Below are 18,990 nucleotides of genomic sequence, written 5' to 3'. Positions count from 1 at the left end.
TCATTGGCTGATGCTACGTCTAGTGCGCCGGGGGGGGGGGCAGGCGCTCTCCTCATTGCTCAAAGGTACCTTGGGACCAGAAGCAGAAGGCCGCAGCTGTGCTCTGGGGCGCGGCTGGCGGCCCATCACGCCCAGATTCAGTCTTCTCCTCCTCGCCTCCCCTCCAGGCCCATGTCTGATTCTCTTTTTCGCTCCACCCTCCTTCCTTTCGAACTCACAGCTCCTAGCCTCCTGCTGTTTCCCCTGCTCCTTCTTTTTTTTTTTTCCCCCATTCAAGAGGAAAAGGAAGAAATAAGGCTCCTTCTCCTCCTCTTCTTCCTAAGTTCCTGCCTACCGAATCGCAAGGAACATAGGTTTATCAGGTACCCACTGTTTGTACCGCGGTACCTCCCGTCGCAGAGGTAAGGAACTTTACCGCCTGCCCAAGGGTACCTACCTTACCTTACTGCGTAGCTACCTGAGGTACGGATGCCAACCTACCTAAGCAATATCAAATACCTTCCATTTGCCTAACCACCACACCTACCTACCTACCTCACCTTGTCCCATTCTCCGCAAACCACCACAACCACAACCATTCCAGAACCCCTCCTCTTCCTCCTCTTCCGAATCCTGCGTCCTTGACCTCTCACACAGTCAGATTCCATCTCTGCTCCGACCAATCGCATCGCGACTCGACCGACCGGGTCACCGTCGAAATCCCCGTCCTCATAATATCCCCGCCCACCAACCGTCCCCCGTCGATTCAATTCCCCTCTCGCAGACGTCGAGCGACGACTAGACCGGGCATCTCGTCTTCCTGAATCGTCAGTATACCTCAATCTTTGCGCCTTGGTCAAAGCCGGCCTGTGCCGTTGAAGCCTCGTCCTCCCCGGCCCAGTCGCCCCATTCTCTGCCTTCGCAGCTATTCTGTTAGGACTGCTCTGGAAACCCTTTGGACATCTCTCCCTGCCCGGTCTGCGGACCATCGCCTTCGCGAATTCTCCTCCATCCAGACCGGAATCTTGGGCCAACCTTTGTTTCTATCCAGCGACCGACCCTGACTGTTTACCCAAGGACGCATCATATTCAACGCCACAATGACCGAGGTATCCTCCACCAGGCTGTACCTGGGAAATCTCCCTCGCAATGGTAAGCTCAGCCTTGCGCATCATCCGGCGCGTTCTTATCGCAACCTGGCTAACCTTCGTAGCCACCAAGGCTGATGTCGAGGCCCATTTCGCGACCCATGGCACCGGCGAAATTACCGAAATAAAGCTCATGAACGGATTCGGCTTCATCGAGTACAAGGATGCCATGGATGCTCGCGATGTTGTTCCTGGTAGGTGATCCCAGCTCTAATTACGATTGCGCCTATATGCATTACTCTGTTGCTAACTTCTTCCTTGCCTAGCCTTCCGTATGTCCTACTGCGCCGTCCCACCGCGTAACGATATCCCTTCATTTCTGGTGCGCTAACCATAGCGTTGAAAAGATGGATCCGACTTCATGGGCGAACGCTTGACTGTACAATTTGCCCGTGGAACCCGTCACAGGGAGGGCGGCAGTGCCGGTGGCTTTGGCAACAATGAGCGCGCTCCTCCCAGGCCTCGCCGCACTCCCCACCGAATGCAGATCACGGGACTTCCCACCGATACCAGTTGGCAGGTCTGTTGTTCTCTCCCCATTCTCTAAGCTGGATTCCTGGATTCCCTTCTCTTCTTGCGCCTATGGCGCGCCTGGACCTTCATCGTACCCTTCGAGGTGGACTGTGGACTTTTCGGCATGCTGTATAGCCTCAGCTCCAAGCCATTGGCGGCCTGTCAGTCGACTAGTCCGGACCGTGCTGCGCTCCTGAACCTTGCTTTCCCAAGTCCATGGCCGTTTCTTTGAACCGGCGCGGGCCTGCCAAAGCAGCGACGGAACCCCAATGCCGGACGACACCACTCCTGGCTTCAATCCCCTTGGCTTGCTGCCGACTGGTCTATGAACCCTGGATTACCAGCCCTCTTCGGCCCATCATACCGATCCTGGACACCAACTTACATGGATTCTGGATATAGGACCTCAAAGACTTTGCTCGTCAGTCAAGCCTTGACGTTGTCTACTCGGAAACGCCCCGCGACGGCAACGGGCGCGGGTATGTTGACCTTAGCCCAACACCTGCAATTTTGCGTTTGCTGACCAAGACTCTATCCAGCTTCGTTGAATTCGAGACTGCGGCGGACTTGAGAACCGCTGTCGAGAAGCTTGATGGCCGGGAATTCAAGGGAAGCCGCGTTACCTGCGTAGCAGACGTAAGCAAGAGCAGATGACCGATGATGAGAGAATTTTTGTACTCACGTTTTACCAGACTCAACCGGACATGCCGCCTCGTGGCGACATGCGCAGCGCTCGGTCTCGTTCCCCCGGCGGCGGCCGTCGACCCTACCCGCCTCCAGTCGACGACTACGACCGACGTGGTCCCCCGAGAGGCTACAGCCCACGCAGAGATGGTTATCGTGAGGGATACCGTGAGCGTAGTCCCCGCCGCGAGTACTACGACGAGCGTGCTCGTTACCGCTCTCCTCCGCGTCGCCCCATGGACGATTACCCCCCTCCACGAGGCCGCTACGACGACCCTTACCGACGGGACTACCCCCCGCCGCCCGACCCTTATGTCAACGGCAGAGGGCCGTATGATCGCCCCCCTAGAGACTTCCCTCCCAGGGAAGCAGGTTACCCGCGTGATGGGTACCCTCGCGAGTATGAACGTGGTGGCCGTTACTGGTAACTCACTCCTGCTCATAAACTTGCCTCATAGGGGCTGTCCTTGACTCTGAATAGATGCTGGAAGCACCTCCACTCTAGTGGCTCCAGCCACAATGGTAAATATCAATGGCAACAAGCGGTGTTCCGTGAGAATGAAATAGGATGAGGTGGTTGAGCAGCGTTAGGCTTACGCCTGCCTCTACGGTGTTCGTCAAGCAGACGTTCGAGGCATGTTTCAAATTGCGATTTTTGTCAAAGCATCATCAACAACACAGCTGCGGATGCAACGATTCTGGGTCCGTTGAGTTCAGGAGGGGAAAAAATGTCGAGTGCCTGATGTATATTGTACGATTACATGCATGGATATCCACCAAAAATGAAATGGCGTATTCGCTTTATGAGCACAATTTTGGTCCTTGGGGGCCGGCTTTCGAGTCAATCGAACAATGACATGTGTCATGGCTCAGACCGGTTTTCTTCCAAATGAGCTGTAGCGACTGAGGGCGATTGAAACGACTTGCCATCAGCAAGAGCAAGAGATATCTCCGTTCGTAAATATCTTGAATATTCGATGTTGGTGAAAGAGGATTACTTGGTATCCAAGCCGACTATCATGTCCGCATCGACAGCAGGGAGTAGCTGGCAGTCTGCCTACCTTGTCCCGCCCATCATGGCACCATGCCTTCAGCTCAGGCTAGGTGCATACCGAACGCCCAAAAGATTTCAAAAGCATTGCCTCAGTCAAGCTCAACCCCTAACGTTCCTCCTCTTCAATTTAGTAGACAAGTACAATACCAATCGCTCCAACGACGCATCTCGTTATCCGACATACAACACAATTCATCACAAGCATACATATACAACGTACTATCTTTCCTTTGTTCCGTGCGGCAACGCGATTATGCCGTCTTCTTCCACTGGGTATACACGCCAATCAAACTGCTAACGGTGCCAGCAAGGCCGACGATGCCGTCGTCGAAGTTGGCCCACGCGAGGGCAGAGGTGGGGACGGTCAAGTCGCAGAGGTCGGAGATGAGCTGCAGACGGCCGGCGGCGCGCTCACTGTTGTTTGTTTTGTCAGCTTGGTGTTGCCAGAACTTTGGAAAAAGCATTCGAGGGACTATGCGGAACGTACATTGCTATTCTCTTGGCCTCGACGACACCCTCGCCCTCCTTCTTATCGACCTTGGCCTCACGCTGCTGGAGGCGGTAGAGGGTGTAGGTCTGGGCGACGACGCTGAAGAGGATGCCAATGGCCCAGAAGCGGTAGGCCTCCTTTTGCAGCCTCTTTGCGCCCTCCCACTTTCTGATGCCGGCGGCGTCGAGGACGGTGGCGGCGTCAAAGGTCAGGTAGCCGGCGTAGCCCAGCTGGCGGCCGACAGCGGCGTAGCGGAGGACGGGATCCATCGTCTTTGCGTCGGAGGCGACGGCAGCGGCCTTGAAGTGCTCGACGTTTTTGCCGATGCGCATGATCTTGCGGGTCAGGCCGAACTGCTTCTTGATGGCGTCCCAGGGGGCGATCTCGGCCTTGGAGCCATTGGTGCGGAAGAGGTACCAGGCGTAGAAGCGGGCAAAGTACTGGAGGGTGCGGAGGATCTTGTCGCGGCCGACGGTGGTGGCTACGAACTTGTTGTAGTGCGATACGGACGGGTGGTAGATGAGGGCGTCGGCAACCATTTTGGCGGTTCTTGATGGGATTGCAAATCACCGGATGGGATGGATGCGATGGTGGAGTTGGATAATGATGTTTTGCTGGATTATGGAGATGGCCCTTTTTTGGATGGGGAAGCAGCACGAGATGGATGAGTGGGCTGGTCTTCACGCGGAGGTTGTAGCATTCAAATATGGTATCGAAAGCAAATAGGGAGTCTTATCGGGGGTGGTGCGGTTTAGAGAGAGAAAGAGAGAGCAGAGCATTGGGCAAGCCGACCGGCTCAAAGACGAGCTGCCACATGCCGAGGTCCGCCAGCGAACCCGAGACATCGCCAGAGCTGGGGCTTGGGGTGCTGGCTGGGAGCCTGGGGACCCGGGGGGCCAGACAGACGGAAGGACGCGCACCTGGGCAGCCATAACGCCAACAGCAGCAGCAGCCGGGTGCGGAGAAGGCTCTCACGTGCCTAGAGACTTTCTTCGACTCGGTCAGCTTAGCTAAGGAGGTGGGGCGGTTCGCTGGGGAAATTGAGTGACCCGTGACAATTGACGGCAGTACGTTTTACCCAAGGCCTAAGGGGCCAGTCATCGGCAACTTATATCCTAATTACCAAGTGCATACGGAACAATTCCCTTTGCGGCTAAGGTCCTGCGTAGGGAGGTAGCATCTACGCCAAGAATATTCTCCATTTATGCCTGGCAATGAGGCGTTAAAGCGTTTCGCTTCTGATTTGAATCTTTACCGTTTTTCCAGTCATGAGCAACCAACTGCTCTCTATGAGGTAAGGTACGGATATTGGATCTTCCCTCTCCACACACAGCCAGTATGGAGAGGCTGAATTCCCATGACTACACAATGACTAGTTTTTCCTCCTATGGTAATTGTAAGCAGTGGGTTCGCGGAAACCCCCTTGTCATTCACTATCCATCCCACTTCTCGTGTCTTTCTATTTCCATCCGGCACCTACTGTAGAATCGACCCCCGCCGTCCCGTGGAGCAACATGAAGCACACTGGTCCGGACAAAGTCAACACCTTTTTCTCACCACAGACTGGGAAAGAACATGGAAAATACAACATCCCAACATCCCAACATCCTTATTCAGAGAGGAGAATATTATCGGGGTAATACGTCGGAACAGCAATTATTACATATCCGTCAGATCCAACGGCTTGGAAGCCGAAAGAAAAAGGTGCTAGGGTTCAGACTCCAGAACACTTCCATCCCATCGCCCGCATGATGTCACCTCGTCCATCGGTCATGTCTTATCCGCCGTGCTTCTCTGCCGCTCCCCTGTCTGCTCATCTCCTATCCCCGAAAGAGTTGCCTCTGGCTCTGGAGCCCCTCCCCCTCGACGCGAGTTATTAGTGTTGCTAAGCTGCGTTGCCCACACAAAGGTGCGGCGTGGCCCCCCCGCCCCCGCCAAAGGCAAGGTTCTCTGTTCCAGCCCAGCCGCCCTCCCAGAGTCTGCTTTCCCAAAGCCACCCGTAGACTGCCGCAGCCATCGTGTGTGCTCGCTGCACACCGCGCCGAGGGTTTCCGAGAAATCCTCGAGGGACGCCTTGCGTCCTCTCCTTGTTGCGCCCGCGTCCCCATGTCTCGGGTTCCCCTCGGCCGGAGGTGCCTGCGGTTGACTCCACTTTGTCGTGGTGACTCGGGATCGAGCGCGATAATAGGACGTGTGGCCCTGTGATAGCCGTATGCCGAACTGAGGGGCATTTTCCCATGGCTGGGCCATGGACATGCCTTTGCCCATCGAGAGCCAGAAGAGGACCCCTTGGTACGGAAGTACACACACGAGAGCTTCCGGCAACGCTGATGATTGAAGTCTCAGGTAATTACCTAGTAATAGTCCATGCCCCAAGACCCGGGGACTACAAACAAGGTCCATTCCCCTTCCAATTCCTCCTTCGTGATCGCATCTCTTGACTATTTCTCTCTCTCTCTCTCTTCTCTCTCTCCCTCCCTTCCTCCTGCAACATTTCCCTTCATCTACTTATCCTCTACTATCCTTCGGCTTACATCCCGAACCATTGTGTCAGTGCGCAACACTCTTTGTTAGAGCTCCCGTGAACCCCGCCATCGCAAGTGTCAACCCCTCGTCCTCCATTGGAATTATTCCGTAAGTTTTCTCTCTCTGTTCACAAGCTGTCCAGGCCATTCCTCCTCTACCATTGATAGCTAAGACTCGGTACCTGTAGACCAAAATATAGCCCATCATGTCAGCCTACACAACGAACGCCGGTGAACAAGAGACCGAGAAGATCAACACCAACATTATCACCTTGACCCGTTTCCTGACGGAAGAGCAAACCAAGCACAAGGAAGCCACCGGAGATTTCACGTAGGTCTCATACGCGCTTCCAACCCCCCGTGATAGCTCCTAACAATAGCCCCAGTCTTCTGTGTCACGCTCTGCAATTCTCCTTCAAGTCCATCGCATACTACATCCGCCGAGCTACCCTGGTCAACCTGACGGGTCTGGCCGGTTCCTCCAACATCACGGGCGACGACCAAAAGAAGCTCGACGTCATCTCCAATGACCTCTTCATCGAAGCCATGAGGTCCTCTGGCCGCTGCGCCTTGCTCGTATCGGAAGAGGAGGAGGAGATCATCTTCTTCAAGGACGCCACCGGCGCCCGCTATGCCGTCGCCTGCGACCCCATCGACGGCTCCTCCAACCTCGACGCCGGTGTCTCCGTCGGCACCATCTTTGGCATCCACAAGCTGCCCGAGGGCTCCACCGGCACAAAGGAGGACATCCTCAAGCCCGGCTCCGAGCTGCTGGCCGCCGGCTTCACCATGTACGGCGCCTCGACGCAGCTCGTCCTCACCATGAAGGGCGGCACCGTCAACGGCTTCACCCTCGACAACGGCGTCGGCGAGTTCATCCTCACCCACCCGGACATGCGCCTGCCCCAGTCCCGCGCCATCTACTCCGTCAACGAGGGTAACTCGCTCTACTGGGAGGACAGCACCAACAACTACTTCAACTCGTTGAAGACGCCGCAGGAGAACGGCAAGCCCTACAGCGCGCGTTACATTGGTTCCATGGTCGCCGACGCCTACCGTACGTTGCTGTACGGAGGTGTCTTTGCCTACCCGGCGGATAAAAAGAGCCCCAAGGGCAAGCTTCGTATCCTGTACGAGTGCGCGCCCATGGCCTTGGTATTTGAGAATGGTGAGTTGCAGCCTGTTAGACCGGTTGAATCGCAGCATACTAACAACATCATCACAGCCGGTGGCCAAGCGGTAGACAGCCAAATGAGGAGAATGCTGGACGTCGTTCCCGAGGGTATTCACGACAGGGCTGGAATCTTTATGGGCAGCTTCGACGAAGTTGAGAAGGTCAAGAAGTTCCACCAGTAAAGCATATTGCTGGGGAAGAACGACTGGTGTCCTCGTGCTACATACCATCTTACACCAAAATGTGGGAGAACACGGCGCATTTCATGATTTACTGAAACCCGGCGGGTGGTTTTTTCTTCTTTAATGTGGCGCTTTGGGACAAATGCAATGAACATGAGGATGGCTGGCTACGTGCCAAGAAGGGATTGGATTGAGGATTCCTTGTTGCGAGCTCAAGGATAATTGTCTGGCCGTAGATCGTAACCTTGCGTTGGCCAGGAATAGGATATGCATTGAATGGATTGCACGTTTGAATCATCTACAGAGTGAAGCTCGCTGACCATTGAGTATATCCCAAATCATGATAGATGCATTGAAGATTATGATGCCCACAGCAGTACCTGCGCACTTAGAAGATCTTGGGGAACAACTTGGGTGTGTTCTTCTTCCACTCCTGGTAGTCCTTGCGGTCACCGTAGCGCTTGTCGTACTTCTTCTCGCTCATGGGCACTCCCGACACCTTGAGGAGAAGGAAGCTGACAAAGGCCGGGCTCACATAGGACATGGCCATCGCAGTAAGTGGCCCGGTGACACCAGACGACAAGCCGAGGGCCAATTGAATGGGTTGTGTCACAAGTACTCCAGCCGCCGCAGTCGCGATACCTGTCCAGAGTGACATCTCACCAAAGTAGTTGGGGTATTGGCTACAGAGAGGGTCAGCTTGTGTCTTGTTCTCGCAGCGTCGAAGGGTAGCGTCGCATGCGGTCTTGCAGCACGCGCACCGCTCAGGTGTAATCGCCAGACATACCTAACACTCCACAGACCCTTGGTCATGAACTCCTCGTCGTGGGCCTTTGCGCGCTTCTCGCGCAGCCACTTGCTCTTCTGCCTGTCTGCCGTGATCTCGAATGCGAAGCCAGCGACGTAGACGAACAGGCCAATGGCGTCCGTGATCTTGAAAGCGGGAAGGGAGGCGAAGGCGGCGGCTGGTACGGAGTTCAAAGCGATGACGGGCATGAGACAGAGGGAAACCCAGGTTGCTTGGGCGAACCAGGCGCCAGCAAACTTCGCCGGGGACTTTTTGATCTCGTCGAATCTAGAGTCTTTGCCTTCTTCCAAGATGCGCTGAAAGAGGTATGATCCGACTGCGGTTCACAATCAGTCAGTTTTTGGCCATCACGCGCGGCTAGAGGAGTGGCATATTACGTCTGACAGCCCAGAACGCGACGGCACCGCTGATGACGACTTGTCTCCAGTTGAGGGCTCCCACGCCACCGGGCTTGGTGAACGCTTCGAGCAGACCAGGGAGCGGTGCTGAACTGGCAACGGCCGAGGAGTATTTGGCACGGAGAGAGGGCAGGTATAAGCTCAGAGCAGTAACGGACAAGTAGGTCAGCGACCCGGAGAAGTCGTAGAAACGTTCATTTTGGGCGACGATTGACGGTACAGCAAAGGCTGCCTGGATCGCATATGCTGCTGAGACGGCGGGGATCAGAGTCCGCAGCAGAGGGTTCTTGAAGTTGGTGAGGTGCAGAAGAGATTGTAGTAGGGACATGATGGGCGATGCTGTTGCGAGGAAACCGCCTGTTTTCCACCACGGTGCAAGATCGGGGACAAGCAACCCTTTATGAGCTACAGAATCGAATTGAGCTTGCTGTAGAGTCAGCCCTATGGCTTTGTATGAAGTCCACTCGGCCGAAGCTCACCCCTGGTGAGACTGGAGTGAATGACGACACGACCTGGCCAAGGAGGGCCCAAGCTCCCTGGACTTCGGTCTTCAGAAAGGTGCGGAATGCCGACATGCCCGTCTGCCGGATGCGGTCGCTCGGTGAGTAGGTCGGTGTTGTCCTCGGTGAGTGGAACACCGACCCCGCACTCACCGACAGATTATCGGGGTCTGAATGGCTTTTACCCCACTAAGAGCTGCCCCGCGGTCGGAGGGGCTTCGAAAATGAGTCTATTTCCCAACGTACACTTGCATAACATACTCTTCTGCCAGTACGTCTGAGTCAATCGACGAAAGTCAATCAAGCAAGTAACAATGGCCTCCTCCAAACAAGTTTTCATCGCCATCATCGGTAAGAATTGCTCACCTCTCAAAACAACCTCAAGGCTTTTCTTCCTCCTACTGCACGTGTTAGCAAACTTGGGTTGACCAACCGGGGTGTTACAGGTGCTGGTGGTGTCGGAAAGTGCTTCCTGTCCCAGCTCGAGGCCTTGGCCACTCGCAGACCCTCCCCGAAGCTCAACTTGATCTACATCTCGACTAGCAAGAAGGCCCTGTACGATGCGAAGTACACCCCTACCCCTTTTGCCGGCGCCATCGAGGAATTGTCTCGCGCTTCGCAAGCCCCTCCCCCTCTCCCTCAGCTCGCCGACTACCTTGCCGCCGCCCCGGCCAAGGTTGTCTTAGTCGACAACACCAGCTCCCAGGATGTCGCCGACGCATACCCCGTCTTCCTCGGCAAGGGAATCAGCATCGTGACCCCGAACAAGAAGGCCTTCTCTGGCTCTTATAAGCTGTGGCAGGATATCTTCAACGCGGCCTCGACCTCCGGCGCCAAGGTCTACCACGAATCTTCCGTCGGCGCGGGCCTGCCCGTCATCTCGACCCTCAAGGATCTCGTCGACACGGGTGACCGCGTCACCAAGATTGAGGGTGTCTTCAGCGGCACCATGTCCTTCCTCTTCAACTCTTTCGCTCCGACATCGGGCGCCGGCGGCAAGTGGTCTGCCGAGGTGGCCAAGGCCAAGGAGCTGGGCTACACGGAGCCCGACCCGAGAGACGACCTCAACGGCCTCGACGTCGCCCGCAAGCTCACCATTCTCGCCAGACTGGCAGGACTCCCCGTCGAATCGCCCACATCGTTCCCCGTCCAGAGCTTGATTCCTAAGGAGCTCGAGTCGTGCTCGAGTGGAGACGAGTTCCTTCAGAAACTGCCCGAGTTTGACAGTCAAATGGAGGAGACCAAGGCTGCTGCGGAAAAGCAGGGCAAGGTCGTTCGCTTTGTTGGCAGCATCGATGTTGCCAGCAAGCAGGTCAAGGTTGGCCTAGAGCAGTTCGACGCATCTCACCCCATCGCCGCCCTCAAGGGTAGCGACAACATCATCAGCTTCTACACGGAACGTTACGGCAGCAACCCTCTCATCGTCCAGGGTGCAGGTGCCGGTGGCGATGTCACGGCCATGGGTGTTACTGCTGACTTGATCAAGGTATTGGGCCAGATTGCTTAAAGCTCTATGTAGCCTTATGGAATGAAATTCACTTGCCTACCCTGACGCCATGGAATATCTTGGGATGTCAAATAACAATAGTGATTTCCTACCCGCCTTGCCATACAGCTTTGCAGTCGCCTTAGCATCTTAAACTCGTTTATCTCCCCATCCGCAAAGCCAACTCAACCATGATGATGACTTAGCCGGTGCAGGTGCAGCGACATATTCCTTTTGGAACGAGACATCGGAGCCCGATGATTCGCGACGGTTGCTGAAAGCCGCCAGGTAGCCAACGGTGAAGCTGAAATCACCTGACTGGGTGCCAAAGAAGCTGCGATGGTGTTAACAACAGCCGGGGGATTGTTTCGCAAACAGGCTTGCGTCCTACCTTCGCATCATGAAGCTGATTCTCTTGATGTTGGCAATGTCCAGTGGCTTGGCATCAGGCTTGTCCCTGCCTCTGTAGGTTGCCTTGAACTGCTCCCACGGGATCTTCACTTCGCCCTCCTCGGGAACAAAGTCATACTCCCAGCTGATGGTGCTCTGGTCGCGGCCATCCTCTCTCGGAGGAAGGATTTCATCCTTGATAGTGACTGTGTACTTCTTGGAATCGCTCTTCAAGACTCTGATAGCAAGCCCGTCGTACTGACTCAAGTCTAGGTCAAGTGTGCCGAGTGTCCTCTGCGACGCAAATCCTGCTCCTCCCAGAGCGGTGATGTCCAAGTTGCCGAAGAACTCAGCCTTCTCCGGTGACTCGCAGTGCAAATGGGACTGGCTCTTACCGCCACGTACTCTGTCATCTGAATCGGTCCACAGACTTGAGTCCCAGGGGCTGCACCTGATGGTCAACAATGCAATTTCACACGGGAATCAGAAAACGAGGCCGGATGGTCAGGCATGACCACGAGCAACGCTTGTGAAGCAAACTTGGGCACACTGACTTGTCGCCACCGTAAAGGTAGAGCAATTTCCAATCGGGAGGCATGATGAGCGCTTTGGCGGGTTGGCAAAGCTGTGGCTATATCGGCAGTTGCACTGAGGCGCGGGTTCGGAACAGAACTGATGGCACGAAGATTCGAGCTGGTCAATTGGCAGAAAACGGGCCAAAAACCAGTGACGAAGTTCAATTATTTGGCGTTAGGGACGGAATTGGCTCCAAAATAGGGCTGTGTCGTGACCGGTCGACGGTGGACAATAGTCGTTGAAGAGCGCGAAGGATCATGACGACCTCATCTGAGCGTTCGCGAGGCTGGTGAGCTCCCACATAAATCCTGGCCAATAGGATGAGTGGGCAGAGGCGTGTAACATGGCCCCACCAGAATGGGTCCCGGTAGCTATTGTGGCTCAGCAATCTAGTTACCTAAGCTCCCACAGACGTCCTGAATTGTGGCTGTACAACGGCTGTGATGTTCATCCTCCCTCCTTCACATCACAGCGCATACCTTAGTTCAAACAAAGCACCAGTGCCTCCCTATTTACTTCTAATTGCTGCCTAGGATCGATTGAATCCATATGGGTTCGGCTCCATAATTGGCAAAAGGACGTACATAGTCGTCCTTGGAGGTGGGAGTGGCATCTCGATCGCTGTGTCATTGTCTCAAATTACCCCGAAGCACTACGAAGCTAAGCCTATGCATTTGGAAAAAGGCGGTTTGTCAGAACGTTTGAATCAAGACTCAGACTGTGGAGATCATCACGGCCTGTTCCGCCAAGGAGCCGAGAAGGAAGGCCGAGAAACGCTAGGGCAAATGGTGTCAATCTTCGAGCCAGCCAATTGACAGGATTGCTCACCCGTTGGAGATGGTTGAACGGGTTTTGCTTCACGGCTAAGAACGGTTTTACACGCTATGTCACGCGAGAAAGTTAACTTTAGAATGCAACTGAAACTTCACTACATAGACGGTGGTTTGCTGAAGTTGAAATGGTGCGGCTCAGCGCGAGCGACACCGAGGGGCGAGCTGGGCGAGGTCGCGAAGGCGAGCGCGAAACTCAAGTGTAAAATGCAATGACGAATGAGATCAATCTTAGGTTGAGCCACAAGGCCCTTAGTTTGTCTGCGTGTGTTGTGTCAATGTTCCAAAGGCAGCTTTGGCCTCAAGACGGCACGCCGGGCTCAAGCTCATATGTCTTTGAGAGCCTAGCGTGGGCTAAACTCGAAAATAGCTGAGGCTTAACTTAATGCTCGCCTCGACGGATTCGGATGAGCGACACCACTTTCTCATCGTCTTAATTTTCACGATTCATCGCCTCGGTGCGGGGCGTTACGATGTCTGTTTGGGATGATCTGGCTCACATTCGACTTGGTAGACACGACCAGGTAAGGCAACGTAAGGGATGTTCCTTGTTGCTGATGGATATTGACATTGATGCTTGTGGGGAGAGCTGCACCTGAGTGGTGTGGTGTATGTTCATCACTAATCACTAACCATTTTCTTCTCTGTATTCTGCAGCTCCCCGACCACCCCTATTGTTGTAAGCAGATCCCAAGAGCTTGTCTTGATTGCGCCCTTGGAGAAGGCATGAAATGACCGTGGACGGATGTTGTTTTAGCGCAGTGACGGGATTATGGGGACGGGCGTTCGAGCTGACGGGGGCCGGTCTTGTGCCCCCGTCTTCTGCCGGATCGGCCCCGAGTGTGTAACCAGGAAGATGGCGGTTCTGAAGACTCGTGACTTAGTAAGACGGGGAGGCGGGCAAGGCCTTTTGACGGCCTAATATGGTTCATGGCTGAAGCCGACTGAGACGGGATGACGACGGTTCCAGATCTCCCCGATGAGTTTTGAGATGAAGTAAAGGGACAAAATCGGGTTGAATATTGGAGTAGGCTGGAGGTCTAGAACGTGCCTATTCAGTCGCATGATTTATCCACTAGTCAAAAGTTCATCAAGTATACAACAAACACACTCCAAGTATTTGTCTACTCTTTTCAAGGAACCTTGATCCAAGACTTGGGACTTGGCTGCGCAGACGTGGTTGAATATGGTTGAGCATTGTATCGATGGAAGAAACTTTGGGGTAATGCCTTCTGTTGTTGAACGGCCCCTAACTCCGTCCGATCTTATTCCGGCCCCGGTCCCGATTCCGTTTCCACCTACGGAGTACAGAGGGAAAGCCTGCACATCCCACCGTTCTTCCATTTGTCGGATGATCCTTTGGGACCATTGGAGCCTAAAGGTAAGTGCCGGAAAACGTTCAGTCTGAGTTATGGTTGTTCGGCAGCCATCATCATAGCGACGAATTGCAAGAGTCCGTAACTTCGGCACCTTTCAAAATCTCGCCGACATATGCAACCTGTCGTACCAGCCTAGGCCGTGCGCAGCGTCACGGTTCACAGTTACTAGTAATAGCGCTACCTGTTTTTGGTTCGAAGAGAGGGAGAGAGAGAGAGAGAGGGCAGAGACATAAGATGAGGTGGTGGGAAAGTGTTTTGTTCCTCCAAAGGCCGCGACTCTATTTAAAGGACACGCGAAAGTGAGACCTCTAGCGGCATTATTATGCACATTTGCCGGCACTGCGTACCTTAGGTACATGGCATTATTACAGAACAACTCCTATCATGCTGATGGGTTGTACAACTCAGAAGAATATCTCGCGACTTCCAGACTAACGCGAGTACCATGGATTGTTGTCCGGTGAAAGTGAATTGTCCCCGCCCCATCTCGGCCCACAGATTAACTTCCCTATCCTGAGATGCTCGCACTTCGGATGGAATCCTTACTAAGAAGAGGAGGCTCTACTATTGCACGACTTGACACGGCAGTGATGGCACGGGTTGGCAGAAAGCAGTCGGGGCTTAACTCCGGAAGACAAGCTCGCACACGGCACACGCCCCCCGGGATCTCTCTCTCCCGTCTCTTTCACGGCCACCCTCGAGCCTCTCTGTCTCCTTATCCCGCACTCCCCTCCCACTCGGCTGTCTTCCTCCTCCCTCCAAAAAGATGGCGTTCTGCCGCCCTCGGCGACTTTCCGGCGACTTCCCCCAGTTGAACAACATCCGTAGGCGTTCGGATACAAGACTGGTAGTAGAAACTAGCCCAAAAGTTGCTAAGCTTTTGGAGACTGGCCGTGGTAAAGTTTAGAAACGCCTCCCATAAGTTCCCCAATCTCTTGTAGTCAATCAGTGCCAAGGGGAGCATGGCCTCATCAACAATTCTTACCCCAGACTGACTGAACCGACCGACCGTTTGGGCTCCCCCAATTACACCCCACACCCCCTACTCCTCCTCTTCGACCGACGTTCCAGGGTTTCGCGGCAAAGCGCCTCCAATACGTGCAAGTCAGTTCCCCTTCTGCGTCTACGTTCGAATGCTGTGTCACCAAACCGAACTCGCGGCCGTCCCCCCTTGGCAAACCGGTAAGGATGAAAGTCGTTGGTGACACATCATGCGGTCGCCGGCAACTCTTGCACGCGCTATCAGTCAGTCTTGCTTCTCTCCCCTCCCCTCTTCTCCTAATGCTTGGTCCTTTTTCTGCGCTTGCGGGAGGAGGGGGGGGGGGGGGGTGACAAGAGCAGTACGCAACCTGACAGCCGACTCGAATCCTCATTGTGTCACCTTGGCCCAGAGCCCGAGTGATAACCCTGGGGCGGGTCGGCCTCTCTCTCTTTGTACGACAATGGCCATGCTTCCCTAATCGAGAAATAAACGCAGCTCGCAGCAATAGGGAAGAGTGACAAGCGAAGCGGTTCAAATCCCGTACTTCCCTTGGGCCATCCGAATGCCATCCCCGGACCGTCCGCCCAACCATCATCGACCCATGAAGGCGTTGATCCCATGCCATGCCACACCTTGCGAATGCCCTGCAACAGCAGCCAAAGTTCCCTTTTGACATGATGTATTGAGACCTTCTCGACGCCCGGCTCTGCCCTGCCGCCGTGTACGAATGATCCGTATCGTCTTCGTAATATCCGTCCAGACACCCATTTCATGCTCTTGACACGCCATATTCCCGCTCCATTTGTCATGTGTAAGAACTCTCCTCTCATGCTCCTCATAGAAGGGGGCAAGTAAAAGGCGGCGGCAGGCTGTTCGGACTTTGCCGTGTAAGGCATGCTTCTGAAAGCGCCCTTCCACCCTCCCCTTCTTCCTATCCCGACCCAATGTACCCTATATGAGTTATCTACAGACAATCCTCAAAAAGTGCTATATTTTGGGACTTTTGGCTGAAGGCCACGACTACCAAAGCCGTTCCACCGCCACGGCGTCCGGCCCCAAGACACGTAAAGGCATATGACGAAAATTCACAAGATCCGACCGGGCTACGGGCGAACATCAGCCCGTCGGGAATTTGTCCAAGGCACAGATTCCCTCTTATTCCGCGAAATCACGTGGGTATCTATTCTACCAGGCTGCACTGGTTTCTACGTTGTTTGCTCGTGAATCTCCCTGATGTCTTCGTGATCTTGTTTCAGGTACTTTTGGGGAGCCTTGTCGTGCGTTATGTTGCGCGTTATGTTGAAGAAAATGGAGGGACGATAGGTATTCTCGCGTATATGCTTTCCGCCCCTCGTTCCCCCCATTCCGCTCTCTCCAGTTGTCTTGGTCTCTGATCCCTGTCGAGTACTCGCTTGCGGCAGAGGCTCATTCGTGGGTGGTACCGCAACATCGTTCATCTCTAGTGTACTGCTTTGCTCAGGATTGCTGGAATCCCGGTCTTTCCATTTATCGACAATCACCGTCTTCTTCAGAAGTGAGGTATCATGGAAACAATTCCTCCCACAGTTCGGTAAAAATCCTGAAGCATGGTGTCTAAGTTCCTGTCTGCCTCTTCCCCCATGGACGTGTCTTAGCCTCTACGCATGCTACGAATAACCCAGCACCACCCTCATCCTCAACCCCAAAAAGTCTGCTCCTCAAAGTGCTTTGTCAGCTGCCTTGACCTTGGCCAAGACTTGTAGTTTGTATCTCGAGTCTCGAGCTTTGTCCCGAGTCCACACGAATACTAGGAGTTAAGAAACTTTAAGCTATTTTCTCCGCACCCGCCCTCGGCCAGACTGATGTTTAACTCCGCCTTCCCTGCACGCTTCGTATAATCCTACGATACGTATAGTCGTCCACGGCGGGCTAGAACTTGCTGTTTCTCGTTACCAGGCTGTCCCGTCCTATTGCTGCCGCCCTTTCGGCCCCCATACCAACGCCCATCTCGTCATCGGACACCTTTCCAAGCACGAACACCTCACAACAGTCAAGGCGGATGCTCCACTCATGTGATTGATATCGTGTTACTTTTTTGAGGTTGCTCTCTATAGTAGTACAAAGAATGTTTGGGACAATCTCGTCTTTTAAATTTTGGACTGCCGTATCAAACCTCGTAACAAGACGACCCTCGATGTGATCAGTCTGCCCAAAGTGAAACGCCGTCGCCTATTCCCAGTCATATCTCCGTGAGGTCGAGCGCTTCGACCAATACATGCGATCCGTACGCCCCCGAACTCCTGGCCAAAGCCACGCTGAACATGTGCAAAAGGAAAAAAAGGGGGGTCGTGGATGAAAAAGAACCAAGTGGTGATGGAAACCCAAATTGTGGTCGCCAGAAATGCTACGCTCCGATAGACAGGGATGTTGCATATTCGTTTTTCCTTCTCCTTCGCGCTGCGCTCTCTATTGCTGGATCATGCCAGGAGATCCCGGCATGGAGAGTGGTGTTGTGGGATACTCGTAGCCGGCGTCGGAACAGTTGGCCGAGTGGTCAAACGAGTGTGAGAGCGGAGGAGTCTGCTCATCAACCCATCAGCATCATGTATCGCGGGAAGGCGGTTGTCGCATATAACTCACATGAGGGTTCGTGGGGTCGTAGGAGTTTTGCGCGTTCATGTCCATGCTGGGCATGTACGCGTAGTTCATGTAGGGAGAAAGACCGTCGTCGCTGTGGTACGATTCGCGCTTGATGGCGTCTTGGAAGTGGTTCATGGGCGGTAACGTGACCGGTACCGTTGCGGCGAGATATGTGGGATACTCGGCGGCAGACATGGGGTACGGTTGTGTGGTGTAAGCGGGAGCCATGATCATCTCTTCAGCCGGGGGGTAGGTTGAGTATGTGAGGAACGGAGGAGTGATGGATCTGCCGCGGTCATCCTCGTAGTGCTGTTGTGCGAAGAAGACCTCGTCGTCGTTGTTCATAGGAGGAGTGAATTGGCCCTGGTTCATGGTCTTTGTTGGTGGGGGCGTCTTTTGTGTCTTGCCCGCCGCTTTGCTTTTGGTGCTCTTGGTTGCCGCGGGCTTCTCGGTGGGGGATGTGCCTTCCTGGCCAGCGCGTCTCTCGAGGTCCTCAAGGCGTCTCTTGAGCTTCTTGCCTGTAAGTCGGTGTTAGTATTTGCGTGCTGGTATCGTTGGGTGGCTATGACTTTGACGTACGGTAGTTGCGCTGGGCAATGCGGTTCTGGATCCTCCTGCGCTCAGCGAGGTCGGAGATCTTGGTCCAGTCTTCATCAGGGTTGGCGGAGCTGCTGAAGGCGCTGCTGGTTCCGTGTCCAGAGTATGCTCTGGGAGCGGGAGCTGTTGCCGGGTAGGCGTATTGGTGATGTTGGGACATGGTGAACATTGACATTGTGAGCGGGCTGTGGTGTTGTCGCGCTTCTTGGTGTAAGAGGATTATGGGGGGGGATGTTGGTTCAAGATGTAGAAGAGGAAGCTTGGTGATAGTTGACAAGTCGCAACTTATATCAAGTCTAGATTGTTGGAAGTCTGGATGATGAGGCAAGATGTGGCAGAGGAAGGGGAGAGCAAGCTATTAAATAAAAAGTAGCCCAAAGGCTTCACAGGAGCTCAGCCCGAACCGCCCAGCAAGCCGGGAGCAATGACATGGCTGGCAGCAACGACAGGGCTGGCGGCGTGAGTGCGAAGGACCACCAAGTACAAGCAGGGGTGCCTCGCAGGGCGTGGAGTTGTAACTATGTAGATAGGTTCCACATAGCCTGGCGACCCTACACTAGTACAAGGTATCGCAGCAAGAGAGACGTGCAAGCAGATGAAGGGTATTCGTACAGGTACCGTGCCTTACGCCAGAAGACGAGGAGGGGATGGGAGGGGAGGCAGGGGGAGGGCGTGC

General features: G+C 54.4%; 8 protein-coding genes across 8 annotated transcripts; 3 read left to right on the top strand and 5 right to left on the bottom strand.

Annotated features, from left to right (window-relative positions):
* Nucleotides 1-1,079: 1,079 nt before the first annotated feature.
* On the top strand, nt 1,080-2,752 carry CABS01_01278 (pre-mRNA splicing factor; the record flags this gene model as incomplete). The annotated part of the gene is made up of 7 exons (XM_060534658.1): nt 1,080-1,131; nt 1,193-1,321; nt 1,394-1,399; nt 1,475-1,647; nt 2,043-2,119; nt 2,180-2,276; nt 2,333-2,752. 7 exons carry the CDS (start codon nt 1,080-1,082, stop codon nt 2,750-2,752), a joined length of 954 nt encoding a protein of 317 aa, XP_060401736.1.
* An 877-nt stretch (nt 2,753-3,629) lies between these two features.
* CABS01_01277 (peroxisomal biogenesis factor 11) lies at nt 3,630-4,407 on the bottom strand (the record flags this gene model as incomplete). Its single annotated transcript, XM_060534657.1, has 2 exons — nt 3,630-3,792; nt 3,866-4,407. 2 exons carry the CDS (start codon nt 4,405-4,407, stop codon nt 3,630-3,632), a joined length of 705 nt encoding a protein of 234 aa, XP_060401735.1.
* Nucleotides 4,408-5,638: 1,231 nt separating this feature from the next.
* On the bottom strand, nt 5,639-6,124 carry CABS01_01276 (uncharacterized protein; the record flags this gene model as incomplete). Its single annotated transcript, XM_060534656.1, has 1 exon — nt 5,639-6,124. The coding sequence occupies one exon, from the start codon at nt 6,122-6,124 to the stop codon at nt 5,639-5,641; it is 486 nt and encodes a 161-aa protein (XP_060401734.1).
* Nucleotides 6,125-6,599: 475 nt separating this feature from the next.
* On the top strand, nt 6,600-7,749 carry CABS01_01275 (fructose-1,6-bisphosphatase; the record flags this gene model as incomplete). Its single annotated transcript, XM_060534655.1, has 3 exons — nt 6,600-6,724; nt 6,780-7,561; nt 7,619-7,749. The coding sequence occupies 3 exons, from the start codon at nt 6,600-6,602 to the stop codon at nt 7,747-7,749; spliced, it is 1,038 nt and encodes a 345-aa protein (XP_060401733.1).
* Nucleotides 7,750-8,137: 388 nt separating this feature from the next.
* CABS01_01274 (uncharacterized protein) lies at nt 8,138-9,530 on the bottom strand (the record flags this gene model as incomplete). The annotated part of the gene is made up of 4 exons (XM_060534654.1): nt 8,138-8,432; nt 8,537-8,873; nt 8,935-9,382; nt 9,435-9,530. 4 exons carry the CDS (start codon nt 9,528-9,530, stop codon nt 8,138-8,140), a joined length of 1,176 nt encoding a protein of 391 aa, XP_060401732.1.
* A 239-nt stretch (nt 9,531-9,769) lies between these two features.
* CABS01_01273 (homoserine dehydrogenase) lies at nt 9,770-10,962 on the top strand (the record flags this gene model as incomplete). The annotated part of the gene is made up of 2 exons (XM_060534653.1): nt 9,770-9,806; nt 9,902-10,962. 2 exons carry the CDS (start codon nt 9,770-9,772, stop codon nt 10,960-10,962), a joined length of 1,098 nt encoding a protein of 365 aa, XP_060401731.1.
* Nucleotides 10,963-11,091: 129 nt separating this feature from the next.
* On the bottom strand, nt 11,092-11,929 carry CABS01_01272 (complex I intermediate-associated protein 30; the record flags this gene model as incomplete). The annotated part of the gene is made up of 3 exons (XM_060534652.1): nt 11,092-11,275; nt 11,333-11,782; nt 11,886-11,929. The coding sequence occupies 3 exons, from the start codon at nt 11,927-11,929 to the stop codon at nt 11,092-11,094; spliced, it is 678 nt and encodes a 225-aa protein (XP_060401730.1).
* Nucleotides 11,930-17,543: 5,614 nt separating this feature from the next.
* Nucleotides 17,544-18,489, bottom strand: CABS01_01271 (uncharacterized protein; the record flags this gene model as incomplete). The annotated part of the gene is made up of 3 exons (XM_060534651.1): nt 17,544-17,657; nt 17,718-18,235; nt 18,297-18,489. The coding sequence occupies 3 exons, from the start codon at nt 18,487-18,489 to the stop codon at nt 17,544-17,546; spliced, it is 825 nt and encodes a 274-aa protein (XP_060401729.1).
* Nucleotides 18,490-18,990: the final 501 nt, after the last annotated feature.

Source organism: Colletotrichum abscissum (assembly GCF_030869225.1).
Source record: "Colletotrichum abscissum strain IMI 504890 chromosome Unknown Scaffold_2.1, whole genome shotgun sequence".
Classification (NCBI taxonomy): Eukaryota; Fungi; Ascomycota; class Sordariomycetes; order Glomerellales; family Glomerellaceae; genus Colletotrichum; species Colletotrichum abscissum.
Note: the sequence above shows the minus strand (reverse complement) of the source record. Positions and strands in the feature narration are given on the sequence as shown.